The sequence below is a fragment of the Oncorhynchus mykiss genome, chromosome 21, assembly GCF_013265735.2.
Source record: "Oncorhynchus mykiss isolate Arlee chromosome 21, USDA_OmykA_1.1, whole genome shotgun sequence".
Lineage (NCBI taxonomy): Eukaryota > Metazoa > Chordata > Actinopteri > Salmoniformes > Salmonidae > Oncorhynchus > Oncorhynchus mykiss.
In genome coordinates this window covers 54,260,920-54,280,919 of record NC_048585.1, presented here as the reverse complement: position 1 = coordinate 54,280,919, position 20,000 = coordinate 54,260,920, and the positions used below count along the sequence as shown (strand labels likewise).

Below are 20,000 nucleotides of genomic sequence, written 5' to 3'. Positions count from 1 at the left end.
AAGGACGGTTCTAGGACGGTTCTAAATGCTGTAGTTCAGGGATCATCAACTAGATTCAGCCGCGGGCCGATTTCTTTCATGAGCGGATGGATGGTCAGGGGGCTGGAACATAATTACAAATACTTTTCTAATTGGCTGCAAGAAGCCCAAACAGATATAATATATGACTAAAACATAAAAATGTCAAACCTTGCTTCCATTTGTATACGATCATAGATACTGTATCTATCTCTCTACTATGCATGGGAATACATTGAAACAAGACTTCCCAAATTAAAATCACTTGGAGGGGATTCGCTGGTGTTTTTACTGTGTTTTATGTCCAACCAGCGACCCGTTGGGGAACTCGGCTCTAGTTCTTTTCTGGGCGAGATGAGTAGAGTGCACTACGTAACTCAACCCAGTTTACCATCACATCATCGCCAGCGTTCAGTACAAAACAGACAAAAGACGTGGCTTGTGTTCTCCACTCCTCTCCACTAATAAACATTGTCAAGCTCTGTTCCCCTCATCTCTCCTTCATGTATCCCTTCATACCCAGTTCATTTTAAATGTGTCAAAGCAACCTGAAAAGAATTCACCACTCGCTCTGTTGCCTGCCGCTGCACTTACGGGATCAGATCTAATCAAATCAAGTGTTGTTGGGGTCTGTTATCCCTGTACGTACCATAAGGCTGTCAAAGAGCACAACTCACTGGGGGATGAGAAGACAAAAGAAACGACCGCCTGCTCTCAGGCATAGGATACATTTTTCAATCAACGTTGATGAAACACACAACTGAAGTACTATTCAAGCCCAAAAATAATACTTTCAATGACTCCTGTCTCCCAAATATACATTCAATGATTCCTGTCTCCCAAATATACATTCAATGACTCCCGTCTCCCAAATAAACATTCAATGACTCCTGTCTCCCAAATAAACATTCAATGACTCCTGTCTCCCAAATATACATTCAATGATTCCTGTCTCCCAAATAAACATTCAATGACTCCTGTCTCCCAAATATACATTCAATGATTCCTGTCTCCCAAATATACATTCAATGATTCCTGTCTCCCAAATAAACATTCAATGACTCCTGTCTCCCAAATATACATTCAATGACTCCTGTCTCCCAAATATACATTCAATGACTCCTGTCTCCCAAATAAACATTCAATGACTCCTGTCTCCCAAATAAACATTCAATGATTCCTGTCTCCCAAATAAACATTCAATGACTCCTGTCTCCCAAATAAACATTCAATGACTCCTGTCTCCCAAATAAACATTCAATGACTCCTGTCTCCCAAATAAACATTCAATGACTCCTGTCTCCCAAATATACATTCAATGATTCCTGTCTCCCAAATAAACATTCAATGACTCCTGTCTCCCAAATATACATTCAATGACTCCTGTCTCCCAAATAAACATTCAATGACTCCTGTCTCCCAAATATACATTCAATGATTCCTGTCTCCCAAATAAACATTCAATGACTCCTGTCTCCCAAATATACATTCAATGACTCCTGTCTCCCAAATATACATTCAATGACTCCTGTCTCCCAAATATACATTCAATGACTCCTGTCTCCCAAATATACATTCAATGATTCCTGTCTCCCAAATAAACATTCAATGATTCCTGTCTCCCAAATAAACATTCAATGACTCCTGTCTCCCAAATTGTCACACCCTGGTCAAAGTATTTTGTGTTTATCTTTATTTATTTGGTCAGGCCAGGGTGTGGCATGGGTTTTTGTATGTGGTGTGTATGTGTGGGGATTGTAGCTAGTGGGGTGTTCTAGCTAAGTCTATGGCTGTCTGAAGTGGTTCTCAATCAGAGGCAGGTGTTTATCGTTGTCTCTGATTGGGAACCATATTTAGGCAGCCATATTCTTTGAGTTTGTCGTGGGTGATTGTCCTTAGTGTTAGTTTGCACCAGTTTAGGCTGTTTCGGTTTTCATTACGTTTATTATTTTGCACTGTTTGTATTTAGATCCGTGTTGCTATAGTCACAATAAACATGGATCGTAATCTACACGCCGCATTTTGGTCCGACTCTCCTTCTCATAAAGAAAACCGTTACAGAATCACCCACCACAAAGGGACCAAGCAGCGTGTCAACAGGCAAGAACAGCCCAAAGTGGAGTACAGTATGGACTATACTTCTTGGGAGGAGATAGACAGGTGGGCGGTCGACCCAGGGAGAGTGCCGGAGCCCGCCTGGGATTCGATGGAGCAGTGCGCGGAAGGATATAGGAGAATGGAGTTTGCGAAGCAAGCAAGGCGGCGCGGACGGAGGCCCCATAGTCAGCCCCAAAAATTTCTTGGGGGGGGGCTCAGGGAGAGTGTGGCAGAGTCAGGAGCCAGACCTGAGCCAACTCTCCCTGTTTATCGTGAGGAGCCAAGGAGGAGACCAGAGCCGGTGTTGGAGGTGAGCGAAACAGAGACTGTGAAGGAGTTAATGGGGAAATTGGAGGAGAGAGAAATGAGGGAGTTGCTGTGTTGGTGTTTTAAACATGGAATTCGCCCTACGGAGCGTGTCGGGGATTTGATGGCACCTGGGTCAGCGCTCCATACTCGTCCTGAGGTGCGTGTTAGTCGGCTGGTTAAGATGGTGCCAGTCTCACGTACCAGGCCTCCTGTGCACCTCCCTAGCCTTGCACGTCCTGTGCCAGCACCGCTCTCAAGATCTCCAGTACGCCTTCACGGTCTAACCCATCCTGTGCCACCTCCACACCCCAGCCCTCCGGTAGCAGCTCCCCGCATCAGGCTTCCTGTGCGTGTTCTCGGCCCAGTACCACCAGTGCCAGCACCACGCATCAGGCCTACAGTGCGCCTCGCCTGTCCAGCGCTGTCGGAGCCCTCCTCCTCTCCAGCGCTGTCGGAGTCTCCCGCCTGTTTAGCGCTGTTAGAGCCTTCCTTCTCTACAGCGCTGCCGGAGACTCCCGCCTGTTCAGAACTGCCATTTAGCATAGAGCTGCCAGTTAGCATAGAGCTGCCAGTTAGCATAGAGCTGCCAGTTAGCATAGAGCTGCCAGTTAGCATAGAGCTGCCAGTCTGCAAGGAGCTGCCAGTCTGCATAGAGCTGCCAGTCTGCAAGGAGCTGCCAGTCTGCAAGGAGCAGCCAGAGCTGCCTGTCTGCAGGATGCCGCCAAAGCTGCCAGTCTGCAAGGAGCCGCCAGAGCTGCCAGTCTGCAAGGAGCCGCCAGAGCTGCCAGTTAGCATGGAGCAGCCAGGGCCGCCAGTCAGCATGGAGCAGCCAGGGCCGCTAGTCAGCATGGAGCAACCAGGGCCGCCAGTCAGCATGGAGCAGCCAGTCAGCATGGAGCAGCCAGTCAGCATGGAGCAGCCAGTCAGCATGGAGCAGCCAGAGCAGCCAGTCAGCATGGAGCAGCCAGAGCTGCCAGTCAGCATGGAGCAGCCAGTCAGCATGGAGCAGCCAGAGCTGCCAGTCGACCAGACTCTTCCAGATCTGCCAGTCGACCAGACTCTTCCAGATCTGCCAGTCGACCAGACTCTTCCAGATCTGCCAGTCGACCAGACTCTTCCAGATCCGCCAGTCGACCAGACTCTTCCAGATCCGCCAGTCGACCAGACTCTTCCAGATCTGCCAGTCGACCAGACTCTTCCAGATCTGCCAGTCGACCAGACTCTTCCAGATCTGCCAGTCGACCAGACTCTTCCAGATCTGCCAGTCGACCAGACTCTTCCAGATCTGCCAGTCGACCAGACTCTTCAAGATCTGCCAGTCGACCAGACTCTTCAAGATCTGCCAGTCGACCAGACTCTTCAAGATCTGCCAGTCGACCAGACTCTTCCAGATCTGCCAGTCGACCAGACTCTTCCAGATCTGCCAGTCAGCCAGGATCTGCCAGTCAGCCAGGATCTGCCGAAACCACCAGCCAGCCAGGTAGATTCATCAACCTGCCTGAGCTTCCTCTCACTCCTGAGCTTCCTCTCACTCCTGAGCTTCCCCTCAGTCCCGAGCTGCCTCAGTCCCGAGCTGCCCCTCAGTCCCGATCTGCTCCTCAGTCCAGTGGGGTTCTGGGTGAGGACTACTAGGCCATGGTCGGCGGCGAGGGTGGACTATCCAGGGACGCGAGGAGAAGGGACTAAGACATTGATTGAGTGGGGTCCACGTCCCGCGCCGGAGCCGCCACCATGGACAGACGCCCACCCGGACCCTCCCTATTGTTTTGAGGTGCGTTCGGGAGTCCGCACCTTAGGGGGGGGGTTCTGTCACACCCTGGTCAAAGTATTTTGTGTTTATCTTTATTTATTTGGTCAGGCCAGGGTGTGGCATGGGTTTTTGTATGTGGTGTGTATGTGTGGGGATTGTAGCTAGTGGGGTGTTCTAGCTAAGTCTATGGCTGTCTGAAGTGGTTCTCAATCAGAGGCAGGTGTTTATCGTTGTCTCTGATTGGGAACCATATTTAGGCAGCCATATTCTTTGAGTTTGTCGTGGGTGATTGTCCTTAGTGTTAGTTTGCACCAGTTTAGGCTGTTTCGGTTTTCATTACGTTTATTATTTTGCACTGTTTGTATTTAGATTCGTGTTGCTATAGTCACAATAAACATGGATCGTAATCTACACGCCGCATTTTGGTCCGACTCTCCTTCTCATAAAGAAAACCGTTACACAAATAAACATTCAATGACTCCTGTCTCCCAAATATACATTCAATGACTCCTGTCTCCCAAATATACATTCAATGATTCCTGTCTCCCAAATATACATTCAATGATTCCTGTCTCCCAAATATACATTCAATGACTCCTGTCTCCCAAATATACATTCAATGATTCCTGTCTCCCAAATATACATTCAATGACTCCTGTCTCCCAAATAAACATTCAATGACTCCTGTCTCCCAAATATACATTCAATGACTCCTGTCTCCCAAATATACATTCAATGACTCCTGTCTCCCAAATATACATTCAATGATTCCCGTCTACCAAAAATGAGACTTTATTGTTTGAAGTTAATAACACACCCTACCCTACACTCTTAGCACCTTTTTCCATCTAGAACTTAAAAGGGTTCTTCGGCTGTCCCCATAGGAGAACCCATTGAAGAACCCTTTTTGGTTCCAGGTGGAATCCTTTTGAGTTCCATGTAGAACCCTTTCAACAGAGGGTTCTACATGGAACTCACAAGAGTTCTACCTGGAACCAAAAAGGGTTATCCTATAGGCACAGCCAAAGAACCCTTTTGGAACCCTTTTTTCTAAGAGTGTACCCTACCATACCCTACACGGGACGACAGTGGGTGTGTCCAAAACCATGTCAAAAACATGTCACACTCAAACACGTGTGTTACGGTATGCTTAGTATAATTACTCTGCAAGGGGCATTGACTTATGGAGTGGAGCATATTGGTGGAAATTGCAAAGGCCTCGAACCCCTTGAACTCTTGAGTGTGGGGGAAAGGGGTGGTAAGTACATGAGGGTGCGTAATGGTTGAGGGAAGAAACCAAGTAATATCATGTTTCAGTAGATTAGGTTGCCTGTACTATATAGAAAGGATTGTCTGTAGGAAGTAGCTGCCCACTGCTGGAATGACAAATACTGTAACATAGACTCAAGAACCATACGGGATTTATACACACTACACAAACAATAATAATACAATAATTATAAGAATAACAAGAATATAATAAGCCATTGAGCAGATGCTTTTCTTCAGCTAATTGTTCCATTTCCTGCCGAGAGAAGACCTAAGAACCCTCTCTCTCTCTCTCTCTATTGTATCATGTCTATGGGCTGATTGATTGACGATGATTCTCTGTTGCTTCAAGGTCCTTCACAGGGAGATAATATTTGCCACATGCACCGAATACAACTGGTGTAGCCTTACGAGTCCTTCCCAACGAGAATAAGAATAAAATACAATACACAAGAACGCAGCTAATCTCAGCAAAAAAAAAGAAACGCCCCTTTTTCAGGACCCTGTCTTTCAAAGATAATGCGTAAAAATCCAAATAACTTCACAGATCTTCATTATAAAGGGTTCAAACATGGTTTCCCATGCTGGTTCAATGAACCATAAACAATTAATGAACATGCACCTGTGGAACGGTCGTTAAGACACTAACAGATTACAGACGGTAGGCAATTAAGGTCACAGTTATGAAAACTATGTACACTAAAGAGGCCTTTCTACTGACTCTGAAAAACACCAAAAGAAAGATGCCCAGGGTCCCTGCTCATCTGCGTGATCGTGCCTTAGGCATGCTGCAAGGAGGCATGAGGACTGCAGATGTGGCCAGGGAAATATATTGCAATGTCCGTACTGTGAGATGCCTAAGACAGCGCTACAGGGAGACAGGATGGACAGATGATCGTCCTAGCAGTGGCAGACAATGTTTAACAACACCTGCACAGGATCGGTACATCTGAACATCACACCTGCGGGACAAGTACAGGATGGCAACAATAACTACCCGAGTTACACCAGGAACGCACAATCCATCAATCAGTGCTCAGACTGTCCGCAATAGGCTGAGAGAGGCTGGACTGAGGGATTGTAAACCTGTTGTAAGGCAGGTCCTCACCAGACATCACCGGCAACAACGTCGCCTATGGGCACAAACCCACCGTCGCAGGACCAGACAGGACTGGCAAAAAGTGCTCTTCACTGACGAGTCACGGTTTTGTCTCACTAGAGGTGATGGTCAGATTCACGTTTATCGTAGAAGGAATGAGCGTTACACCGAGGCCTGTACTCTGGAGCGGGATCGATTTGGAGGTGGAGGGTCCGTCATGGTCTGGGGCGATGTGTCACAGCATCATCGGACTGAGCTTGTTGTCATTGCAGGCAATCTCAACGCTGTGCGTTACAGGGAAGACATCCTCCTCCCTCATCTGGTACCCTTCCTGCAGGCTCATCCTGACATGACCCTCCAGCATGACAATGCCACCAGCCATACTGCTCATTCTGTGCATGATTTCCTGCAAGACAGGAATGTCAGTGTTCTGCCATGGCCAGCAAAGAGCCTGGATCTCAATCCCATTGAGCATGTCTGGGACCTGTTGGATCGGAGAGTGAGGGCTAGGGCCATTCCCCCCAGAAATGTCCGGGAATTTGCAGGTACCTTGGTGGAAGAGAGGGGTAACATCTCACAGCCAGAACTGGCAAATCTGGTGCAGTCATTGAGGAGGAGATGCACAGCAGTACTTAATGCAGCTGGTGGCCACACCAGATACTGACTGTTACTTTTGATTTTGACCCCCCCTTTGTTCAGGGACACATCATTCCATTTCTGTTAGTCACATGTCTGTGGAATTTGTTCAGTTCATGTCTCAGTTGTTGAATCTTATGTTCATATTTTTTTTTTTACACATGTTAAGTTTGCTGAAAATAAACACAGTTGACAGTGAGACAGTTATTGACATTTATTTTTTTGCTGAGGTTTATATACAGGGAGTACCAGTACCATATAAATGTGGAGCTATATACAGGGAGTACCAGAACCCAATCAATGTGCAGATGTAAGAGGTATTTGAGGTAGATAAGTACATGAAGGCAGGTTGTGTGTGTGTCTATGTATGTGTGTTTGTATGTATGTGTGTTTGTCGGTATGCATGTGTGTGTGTACAGTATGTATGTGTGTGTGTGTGTGTGCATATGTAGTGTATGTGAAAGTGTGTGTGAGTGTCAATGTACTGGCTGAGTGTGTATATGGGGTAAATATATAGTCTGGTCCTTGTGCGTAGGGTCAGTGCAAGATAGAGTCAGTGCAGATAGCTGGGGAGCATTCATTTAATATTTAGCAGCAAACTTGGGATGCATAACACAGGACTGACAGGATGAAAAACCTTTGTCCTTCAACCTCCAACTAGTTAAATCCTATACTTGTCCATATCAGGGCCTGTAGTCACAAAGATGATCTAGAATCAGCCCCCCCCCCCCCCCCATCCATATAATCTGATTCATTATGATCTAAAAGGCAAACTGATCCTAGATCAGCACTGCTACTCCGAGATGATTTGTGAATATGTCTGTTTTGACTAGAGTCCTCTACAACTATTAATACACACACTTGAATAACACACACACACACACACACACACACACACACACACACACACACACACACACACACACACACACACACACACACACACCTGAGCACCACATCAATAAAGGAATCAGACGGGGTCTGTGCATACAATCCCATGGTTGGAGAGTCCTATTACAATCACGCCTGCATCTGTACACCCAAATGAACCCTTCAGACCGCTGAACGGCACCAGACCACAGGACGCTGCGTGGCGTATTGACATTCAATTAGCATGTCATTTAGATGTCCTTTGGGACTAATCTAATTCCCTATTCTGATCTTGCAGTGGAGAATTACAATGGGCACCGCAGCCAGTCCAGACCTCTGGTTAAACCCATTCAGTCTTCCAGACGCCAAGTGACCCTAAATAAAAAATAAATTACATTTTATTTGTCACATGCGCCGAATACAACTACCTTACAGTAAAACGCTTACTTACAAGCCCTAAAATAACAATGCAGTTTTAAGAAAAATACACAAAAAATAGAATTAAAGAGCAGCTATATACAGGGCTATATGCAGGGCTATATACAGGGCTATATACAGGGCTATATACAGGGCGATATACAGGGCGATATACAGGGCTATATACAGGGCGATATACAGGGCTATATACAGGGCTATATACAGAGCTATATACAGGGCGATATACAGGGGGTACCAGTACAGTCATAGACGCTGCTGCTATGAAATATATATGTGCTTTCTGCAAAGTGTCGGCCGCTATGCGCGTGTGACCTTGTCAGCAGGCCCCTGTATTTTACAGAATGTGTGTCTGGGAAGTCTTAAGATTGATCATACAGTACATGTAGGTCCTTGACAGAATAGAATGCCAGCTGGCAGTCATTTGGACGCCTAAAGGAGTGGGGTGGAGAGTATACGGTTGATAATTGGGTCCACGGTCGATCATTTTGATATGAGAAATAGATCTAAATTGCTAGCAGACTTCTAATAAGCCAATGTAGGCAAGGCAAGCTGGCCAGGGCCTATCTGCTGTTCATTACACAAGTCTACATCTAAATATCCAAGGTTTTCTGTTACTTTCCTCCATTCTCTCCATTCACAGACCCTGAAACAGGACAGGAGAGAACCTGGAGTGTGTCTACAACATGGGGAATTAGGGTTCCTAATTTGTCCTGACCAGGGAAATGCAGATAGCTGGCCCTACCAGCTACCCGTCTACTGTACTATCCCTAGATACAGTATATCCTAACCAACCATATCTACTGTACTATCCCTAGATACAGTATATCCTAACCAACCATATCTACTGTACTATCCCTAGATACAGTATATCCTAAACAACCATATCTACTGTACTATCCCTAGATACAGTATATCCTTAACAACCATATCTACTGTACTATCCCTAGATACAGTATATCCTAAACAACCATATCTACTGTACTATCCCTAGATACAGTATATCCTTAACAACCATATCTACTGTACTATCCCTAGATACATCCTTAACAACCATATCTACTGTACTATCCCTAGATACATCCTTAACAACCATATCTACTGTACTATCCCTAGATACATCCTTAACAACCATATCTACTGTACTATCCCTAGATACAGTATATCCTTAACAACCATATCTACTGTACTATCCCTAGATACATCCTTAACAACCATATCTACTGTACTATCCCTAGATACAGTATATCCTAAACAACCATATCTACTGTACTATCCCTAGATACAGTATATCCTTAACAACCATATCTACTGTACTATCCCTAGATACAGTATATCCTTAACAACCATATCTACTGTACTATCCCTAGATACAGTATATCCTTAACAACCATATCTACTGTACTATCCCTAGATACATCCTTAACAACCATATCTACTGTACTATCCCTAGATACAGTATATCCTTAACAACCATATCTACTGTACTATCCCTAGATACATCCTTAACAACCATATCTACTGTACTATCCCTAGATACAGTATATCCTTAACAACCATATCTACTGTACTATCCCTAGATACAGTATATCCTAACCAACCATATCTACTGTACTATCCCTAGATACAGTATATCCTTAACAACCATATCTACTATACTATCCCTAGATACATCCTAAACAACTAAATATCTACTGTACTATCCCTAGATACAGTATATCCTTAACAACCATATCTACTGTACTATCCCTAGATACAGTATATCCTAAACAACCATATCTACTGTACAATCCCTAGATACATCCTTAACAACCATATCTACTGTACTATCCCTAGATACAGTATATCCTAAACAACCATATCTACTGTACTATCCCTAGATACAGTATATCCTAAACAACCATATCTACTGTACTATCCCTAGATACAGTATATCCTTAACAACCATATCTACTGTACTATCCCTAGATACATCCTTAACAACCATATCTACTGTACTATCCCTAGATACAGTATATCCTTAACAACCATATCTACTGTACTATCCCTAGATACAGTATATCCTAAACAACCATATCGACTGTACTATCCCTAGATACAGTATATCCTTAACAACCATATCTACTGTACTATCCCTAGATACAGTATATCCTAAACAACCATATCTACTGTACTATCCCTAGATACAGTATATCCTTAACAACCATATCTACTGTACTATCCCTAGATACAGTATATCCTAAACAACCATATCTACTGTACTATCCCTAGATACAGTATATCCTAAACAACCATATCTACTGTACTATCCCTAGATACATCCTTAACAACCATATCTACTGTACTATCCCTAGATACAGTATATCCTAAACAACCATATCTACTGTACTATCCCTAGATACAGTATATCCTAAACAACCATATCTACTGTACTATCCCTAGATACAGTATATCCTAAACAACCATATCTACTGTACTATCCCTAGATACAGTATATCCTAAACAACCATATCTACTGTACTATCCCTAGATACAGTATATCCTAAACAACCATATCTACTGTACTATCCCTAGATACAGTATATCCTAAACAACCATATCTACTGTACTATCCCTAGATACAGTATATCCTAAACAACCATATCTACTGTACTATCCCTAGATACAGTATATCCTTAACAACCATATCTACTGTACTATCCCTAGATACAGTATATCCTTAACAACCATATCTACTGTACTATCCCTAGATACAGTATATCCTAAACAACCATATCTACTGTACTATCCCTAGATACAGTATATCCTTAACAACCATATCTACTGTACTATCCCTAGATACAGTATATCCTAAACAACCATATCTACTGTACTATCCCTAGATACAGTATATCCTTAACAACCATATCTACTGTACTATCCCTAGATACAGTATATCCTTAACAACCATATCTACTGTACTATCCCTAGATACAGTATATCCTAAACAACCATATCTACTGTACTATCCCTAGATACATCCTTAACAACCATATCTACTGTACTATCCCTAGATACAGCATATCCTAAACAACCATATCTACTGTACTATCCCTAGATACAGTATATCCTAAACAACCATATCTACTGTACTATCCCTAGATACATCCTTAACAACCATATCTACTGTACTATCCCTAGATACAGTATATCCTAAACAACCATATCTACTGTACTATCCCTAGATACAGTATATCTTTAACAACCATATCTACTGTACTATCCCTAGATACAGTATATCCTTAACAACCATATCTACTGTACTATCCCTAGATACAGTATATCCTAAACAACCATATCTACTGTACTATCCCTAGATACATCCTTAACAACCATATCTACTGTACTATCCCTAGATACAGTATATCCTAAACAACCATATCTACTGTACTATCCCTAGATACAGTATATCCTTAACAACCATATCCCTAGGTACATCCTTAACAACCATATCTACTGTACTATCCCTAGATACAGTATATCCTAAACAACCATATATACTGTACTATCCCTAGATACATCCTTAACAACCATATCTACTGTACTATCCCTAGATACAGTATATCCTTAACAACCATATCCCTAGGTACATCCTTAACAACCATATCTACTGTACTATCCCTAGATACAGTATATCCTTAACAACCATATCTACTGTACTATCCCTAGATACAGTATATCCTAAACAACCATATCTACTGTACTATCCCTAGATACATCCTTAACAACCATATCTACTGTACTATCCCTAGATACAGTATATCCTAAACAACCATATCTACTGTACTATCCCTAGATACAGTATATCCTAACCAACCATATCTACTGTACTATCCCTAGATACAGTATATCCTAAACAACCATATCTACTGTACTATCCCTAGATACAGTATATCCTTAACAACCATATCTACTGTACTATCCCTAGATACATCCTTAACAACCATATCTACTGTACTATCCCTAGATACAGTATATCCTTAACAACCATATCTACTGTACTATCCCTAGATACATCCTAAACAACCATATATACTGTACTATCCCTAGATACATCCTAAACAACCATATCTACTGTACTATCCCTAGATACAGTATATCCTAAACAACCATATCTACTGTACTATCCCTAGATACAGTATATCCTAAACAAACATATCTACTGTACTATCCCTAGATACATCCTTAACAACCATATCTACTGTACTATCCCTAGATACATCCTTAACAACCATATCTACTGTACTATCCCTAGATACAGCATATCCTAAACAACCATATCTACTGTACTATCCCTAGATACAGTATATCCTTAACAACCATATCTACTGTACTATCCCTAGATACATCCTAAACAACCATATATACTGTACTATCCCTAGATACATCCTAAACAACCATATCTACTGTACTATCCCTAGATACAGTATATCCTAACCAACCATATCTACTGTACTATCCCTAGATACAGTATATCCTAAACAACCATATCTACTGTACTATCCCTAGATACAGTATATCCTAACCAACCATATCCCTAGATACATCCTTAACAACCATATCTACTGTACTATCCCTAGATACAGTATATCCTAACCAACCATATCCCTAGATACATTCTTAACAACCATATCTACTGTACTATCCCTAGATACAGTATATCCTAACCAACCATATCTACTGTACTATCCCTAGATACAGTATATCCTAACCAACCATATCTACTGTACTATCCCTAGATACAGTATATCCTAACCAACCATATCCCTAGCTATGACTACATTCCATTCCAATCTAACTCTGGAACATACACTAGACCCCTAGTGGACCTGCTCCTGGGCTACAGGGTACAGGGGTGGGCGTTGGTGGTATGTGTGTGCGTGGGGTGAGGTCAGTATCCCATCCCTGAGTGACGAAAAAAAGCCCTCGAGCTATGAAGGTTCTGGTTCAAGAACGAGAGAACAGAGAGAGGCCAAGAGAAAACACCCCGTTGAGAACATCTAAAACAGCTGCTATTGTCCCGTGTCCCCCCCCCAAAGGCCCCCAGACTGTCAAATAGACCCCGGCACATGGTTATTAGTGTATATTTACTGTCCAACCCCAACACTTCTATGAAGGAACCTATTTTGATAGGTTAATAATGACACTGATAGCTGATATCGCTAAATGTTGTTTCCCTTTATCTTGCAGTATATACTCTATGCATTTTCCCATCTGTGTGCATGAAGTTCATATGCCTCTTAGCTTGTATCGTGAGATTGGGCGTGTCCACAGTTTTGCTGGCAGTAGTCAATTCTCCCTTGTGTGAAAATGCTTATGTGATGTTATCATTCTCCATGAGTGCAAAAACAGGGCAGGGATAAACATCTGCTCAATGTTCTGCCAGAAAACCATCTCAGTGTATCTTTCATTTTGGACATACTGTGCTTGATTCACTAACTAACTAATTCATCTGCTGTCAGAAATTCAGACATAAGTGGACACTATGGAGGTCAAACATCAACAAAAACACCACCCATAGCATGTTGCTAATTAGCAACACTTGATAGCATTCCAAGCATAATCGTTAATTAGTTAGCGAAAAGCAGCATGATTAAATAGCACAGGGCTATATCTGAGGCTCTGTTTTATGTTAGCGCTGACGCTATCAGACGATCAGAGCCACTGAGGGGGTTACATTAAATGAATACCCTTGTGTAGCATAGCGCTAATTACAACTAGCTAGCGAAACGCTTATGGTTACCCCTTCAGAACTGGCACCGTTAGCTGTCTGGCTAACACCCATACTCGCTCTAATTGGTGATAAGAAGACAGGGAGGTTATACTTGATATGGTTGATTCTCTTCCAGATCATGAGGAAGGTTGGATGTTTTTCTGATACAGCCAACCCTGTCGCTGTCGGCCTAAGACTGGAGCCTGAGGTAGGAAGTTGTTTCTGACTACTGACTGACACAGGGTCAGATATCTTTTTATCCATCTAATGGATTGGAGGTAGGGTCACCTACTGTATTCCTAGATCTGGACTTCAGAGTAACTTTTACCTCAAGCTCTGTAGTCCAGTCAGTCCACATCTGGAAGTGTTTTTGTCAAAATGGGCTCCCATCATCCCTTATGATACATGACAAATTCTGGCAGTATAAATCGGACAACTAGATGGAAATTTAATTTCTGGATTGCATTCCTGCTGTGGAATTCTGGGAAGGGCAACATAAGACTTCCTGTTAAGGGGGGTGGGTGAGGTAGGTTCCGTCCCTGTATACCCTATAGAGACTCTAGGGGGTTGGGTTAGGGTGTGGAAAGACCCCCACCGGTGCCTCTCCCTGTCAGTGTTCAGTCTAAGGGGTATTAATAGCCCCGTGTATAAACGCCTGACATTTTGTTAACTAGCCTCACACTTCCTAATTAACCCACGTCCTCACACTCCTCAGACCTGGGGGAACATGACCTGTGTTTCCTATTGGAAACCACATTGGCAAATACATAAAACATGTATACTGTACATACTGTATTTCAGGCATAAACCGAAATAAAAAGCAGGGGAGTATTAAAAACTGTATTCAAATCCCAAAGAAAAGTATGTCAAATCTGCTGGTGCAAGTGTCAGAATCGTTAGTGAGTGCATAATCATCACACTTAGCAGAATGCCCCTTGGGACAGACTTAATGGCTCCCTATGAATCACAAAACCACTCAGAAAGGGATAAACACTTCAACATGGAGAGGATCATCTCTTCAGACAGTATCACTCACATCCCACTGGGCAAAAACTGGTTGAATCAACATTATTTCCACGTCATTTCAACCAAAAAAAGTCAATAGGCTGATGTTGAATCAACATGGGAAACTGATTAGAACAACGTCAGGGAATGTAGTATTTTTTCCACATTGAATTCACAATAGTTGACAACTCAACCAAATGTTAACGCAAACGAGATGTTAAACAGCTATATGGTGCCCTGTTCTCTCCTCCCTCGTTCCTACAGAACATGATGAATGCCCTGTTCTCTCCTCCCTCGTTCCTACAGAACAGGATGAATGCCCTGTTCTCTCCTCCCTCGTTCCTACAGAACAGGATGAATGCCCTGTTCTCTCCTCGTTCCTAGATGAGAGGATGAATGCCCTGTTCTCTCCTCCCTCGTTCCTAGAGGAGAGGATTAATGCCCTGTTCTCTCCTCCCTCGTTCCTAGAGGAGAGGATGAATGCCCTGTTCCCTCCTCCCTCGTTCCTAGAGGAGAGGATGAATGCCCTGTTCTCTCCTCCCTCGTTCCTAGAGGAGAGGATGAATGCCCTGTTCTCTCCTCCCTCGGTCCTACAGAACAGGATGAATGCCCTGTTCCCTCCTCCCTCGTTCCTAGAGGAGAGGATTAATGCCCTGTTCTCTCCTCCCTCGTTCCTAGAGGAGAGGATGAATGCCCTGTTCCCTCCTCCCTCGTTCCTAGAGGAGAGGATGAATGCCCTGTTCTCTCCTCCCTCGTTCCTACAGAACAGGATAAATGCCCTGTTCTCTCCTCCCTCATTCCTAGAGGAGAGGATGAATGCCCTGTTCCCTCCTCCCTCGTTCCTAGAGGAGAGGATGAATGCCCTGTTCCCTCCTCCCTCGTTCCTACAGAACAGTATGAATGCCCTGTTCTCTCCTCCCTCGTTCCTAGAGAAGAGGATGAATGCCCTGTTCCCTCCTCCCTCGTTCCTAGAGGAAAGGATGAATGCCCTGTTCTCTCCTCCCTCGTTCCTAGAGGAGAGGATGAATGCCCTGTTCCCTCCTCCCTCGTTCCTAGAGGAGAGGATGAATGCCCTGTTCTCTCCCCCCTCGTTCCTAGAGGAGAGGATGAATGCCCTGTTCCCTCCTCCCTCGTTCCTAGAGGAGAGGATGAATGCCCGGGCGGTGTCCAGTGGCGTTACACACTGATGTAAGAATAAACGCGATAAAATGCAGGAAGCGCCCGACATTGTCCCGACCCTTGTCGTTTCCTAGCAACACTGCCTGTGTTCATAACAACATTCAAGCCCCTAGTAAAAGACAGCGGCCTTACAGAGTGCAATGGAGGTGACAGATAGAGGAGGATAACAGCAGGAGGGAGGGGATGGGCTGAATATGAGATCACAGCACCCGGCTCTTCAGCCACTCACTCACTCACACACATACACACACTAAAGAGACAAAACAGGAAGCCCAGACCCTGCTGGTCTATGATTGCTTTGACCTGCCCCATCTGCCCTGTTTCCTATGGTAGTGTTCTGGTGAAGGAGATATGGTGTTCTGGTGAAGGAGATATGGTGTTCTGGTGAAGGAGATATGGTAGAGTGTGTGTGTGTCCATTGCCATAGAGGAAATCCAGTAGCTAGTGGAAATGCTCATAGTAGGGTAGGGTCAAGGTTGAACTTACCTTTGCAGACGAAGCACTTGATGTGGAAGTGTTTGTTCTGCACGCGCAGCACCTCTCCCTTGCAGGCCTTGCCACAGTTCTGACAGGGGACAGAGCTGCTGCCGCCGCTGCCCTGCTTCCCCTGCTTCCCCTGCTTCCCCTGCTCCAGAGGGCTGTGGACAGCCTGCTGGTGAAATACTGAAACACACAGAGAGACACAGAGAGGTTAGATGGGTGTGTTCTGTGCATATGCATAGAACAAACGCACACACACACATGCATTTGGAGAGTCACGTGTAGAAACACATGCTCAGTCATAAACCAAAAACATTCATGACTCATAAAAAAACAAATGCACATTTGCATACTCATACATATGCACCCGTACACACACACAAACTGATTACAAAAGCATGTTGGAATCTTCAAATAGATCGAAGGCCTGCACATGGTATGCACTGTTCTAAATATGCCCAGTATGTGTAGTGGGAAAGATATGACCAGATGATCAGTACATCAAGTGTCTCACACGGACAGACAGACAGACAGACAGACAGACAGACAGACAGACAGACAGACAGACAGACAGACAGACAGACAGAGAGAGAGACAGAGAGAGAGAGAGAGAGAGAGAGATAGAGAGAGAGAGAGAGAGAGAGAGAGAGAGGGAGAGAGAGAGAGACAGAGAGAGACAGAGAGAGAGAGAGAGAGAGAGAGAGAGAGGCAGGGAGAGAGAGAGAGAGAGAGAGGCAGGGAGAGAGAGAGAGAGAGAGAGAGAGAGAGAGACAGAGACAGAGACAGAGATAGAGAGAGAGAGACAGAGAGAGAGAGAGAGAGAGAGAGAGAGAGAGAGGGAGAGAGAGACAGAGAGAGAGAGAGAGGGAGAGAGACAGAGAGAGAGAGAGAGAGAGAGAGAGAGAGAGAAAGGAGAGAGAAAAAAGGAAAGGAAAGGAGAGAGAGAGAGAAAAGAACACCCAACCCAAAAAGGCCTGTGGTGTTGATGGTATCCTCAATGACAACAAATTCCAATTGGCTATACTAAAACTCTTTAACATCATACTTAGCTCTGGCATCTTCCCCAATATTTGGAACCAAGGACTGATCACCCCAATCCACAAAAGTGGAGACAAATTTGACCCCAATAACTACCGTGGAATATGTGTCAACAGTAACCTTGGGAAAATCCTCTGCATTATTATTAACAGCAGACTCGTACATTTCCTCAATGAAAACAATGTACTGAGGAAATGTCAAATTGGCTTTTTACCAAATTACCGTACAACAGACCATGTATTCACCCTGCACACCCTAATTGACAACCAAACAAACCAAAACAAAGGCAAAGTCTTCTCATGCTTTGTTGATTTCAAAAAAGCCTTTGACTCAATCTGGCATGAGGGTCTGCTATACAAACTGATGGAAAGTGGTGTTGGGGGTAAAACATACGACATTATAAAATCCATGTACACAAACAACAAGTGTGCGGTTAAAATTGGCAAAAAACACACATTTCTTCACACAGGGTCGTGGGGTTAGACAGGGATGCAGCTTAAGCCCCACCCTCTTCAACATATATATCAACGAATTGGCGCGGGCACTAGAAAAGTCTGCAGCACCCGGCCTCCCCCTGCTAGAATCCGAAGTCAAATGTCTGCTGTTTGCCGATGATCTGGTGCTTCTGTCACCAACCAAGGAGGGCCTACAGCAGCACCTAGATCTTATGCACAGATTCTGTCAGACCTGGGCCCTGACAGTAAATCTCAGTAAGACCAAAATAATGGTGTTCCAAAAAAGGTCCAGTCACCAGGACCACAAATACAAATTCCATCTAGACACTGTTGCCCTAGAGCACACAAAAAACTATACATACCTTGGCCTAAACATCAGCGCCACAGGTAACTTCCACAAAGCTGTGAACGATCTGAGAGACAAGGCAAGAGGGGCATTCTATGCCATCAAAATAAACATAAATTTCAACATACCAATTAGGATTTGGCTAAAAATACTTGAATCAGTCATAGAGCCCATTGCCCTTTATGGTTGTGAGGTCTGGGGTCCGCTCACCAACCAAGACTTCACAAAATGGGACAAACCAAATTGAGACTCTGCACGCAGAATTCTGCAAAAATATCCTCCGTGTACAACGTAGAACACCAAATAATGCATGCAGAGCAGAATTAGGCCGATACCCACTAATTATCAAAATCCAGAAAAGAGCAGTTAAATTCTACAACCACCTAAAAGGAAGTGATTCACAAACCTTCCATAACAAAGCCATCACCTACAGAGAGATGAACCTGGAGAAGAGTCCCCTAAGCAAGCTGGTCCTGGGGCTCTGTTCACAAACACAAACACACCCTACAGAGCCCCAGGACAACAGCACAATTAGACCCAACCAAATCATGAGAAAACAAAAAGATAATTACTTGACACATTGGAAAGAATTAACAAAAAAACAGAGCAAACTAGAATGCTATTTGGCCCTAAACAGAGAGTACACAGCGGCAGAATACCTGACCACTGTGACTGACCCAAAATTAAGGAAAGCTTTGACTATGTACAGACTCAGTGAGCATAGCCTTGCTATTGAGAAAGGCCGCCGTAGGCAGACATGGCTCTCAAGAGAAGACAGGCTATGTGCTCACTGCCCACAAAATGAGGTGGAAACTGAGCTGCACTTCCTAACCTCCTGCCCAATGTATGACCATATTAGAGAGACATATTTCCCTCAGATTACACAGATCCACAAAGAATTCGAAAACAAATCCAAATTTGAAAAACACCCATATCTAATGGGTGAAATTCCACAGTGTGCCATCACAGCAGCAAGATTTGTGACCTGTTGCCACGAGAAAAGGGCAACCAGTGAAGAACACACACCATTGTAAATACAACCCATATTTATGCTTATTTATTTTATCTTGTGTCCTTTAACCATTTGTACATTGTTAAAACACTGTATATATATATAATATGACATTTGTAATGTCTTTACTGTTTTAAAACCTCTTTATGTGTAATGTTTACTGTTAATTTTTGTTGTTTTTCACTTTATATATTCACTTTGTATGTTGTCTACCTCACTTGCTTTGGCAATGTTAACACATGTTTCCCAT

The 20,000-nt window shown here is 43.7% G+C and overlaps 1 protein-coding gene across 15 annotated transcripts in view; it reads right to left on the bottom strand.

Moving 5' to 3' along the window:
- LOC110500735 (actin-binding LIM protein 2-like) overlaps positions 1-20,000 on the bottom strand; it is a 136,099-nt gene that overhangs the window by 61,662 nt on the left and 54,437 nt on the right. For all 15 annotated transcript variants that reach the window (XM_036958217.1, XM_036958224.1, XM_036958216.1 and 12 more), the window contains one exon: positions 16,906-17,082. In XM_036958217.1, coding sequence (XP_036814112.1) covers positions 16,906-17,082 — 177 coding nt within the window. The remainder of the gene's footprint in view (positions 1-16,905; positions 17,083-20,000) is intronic.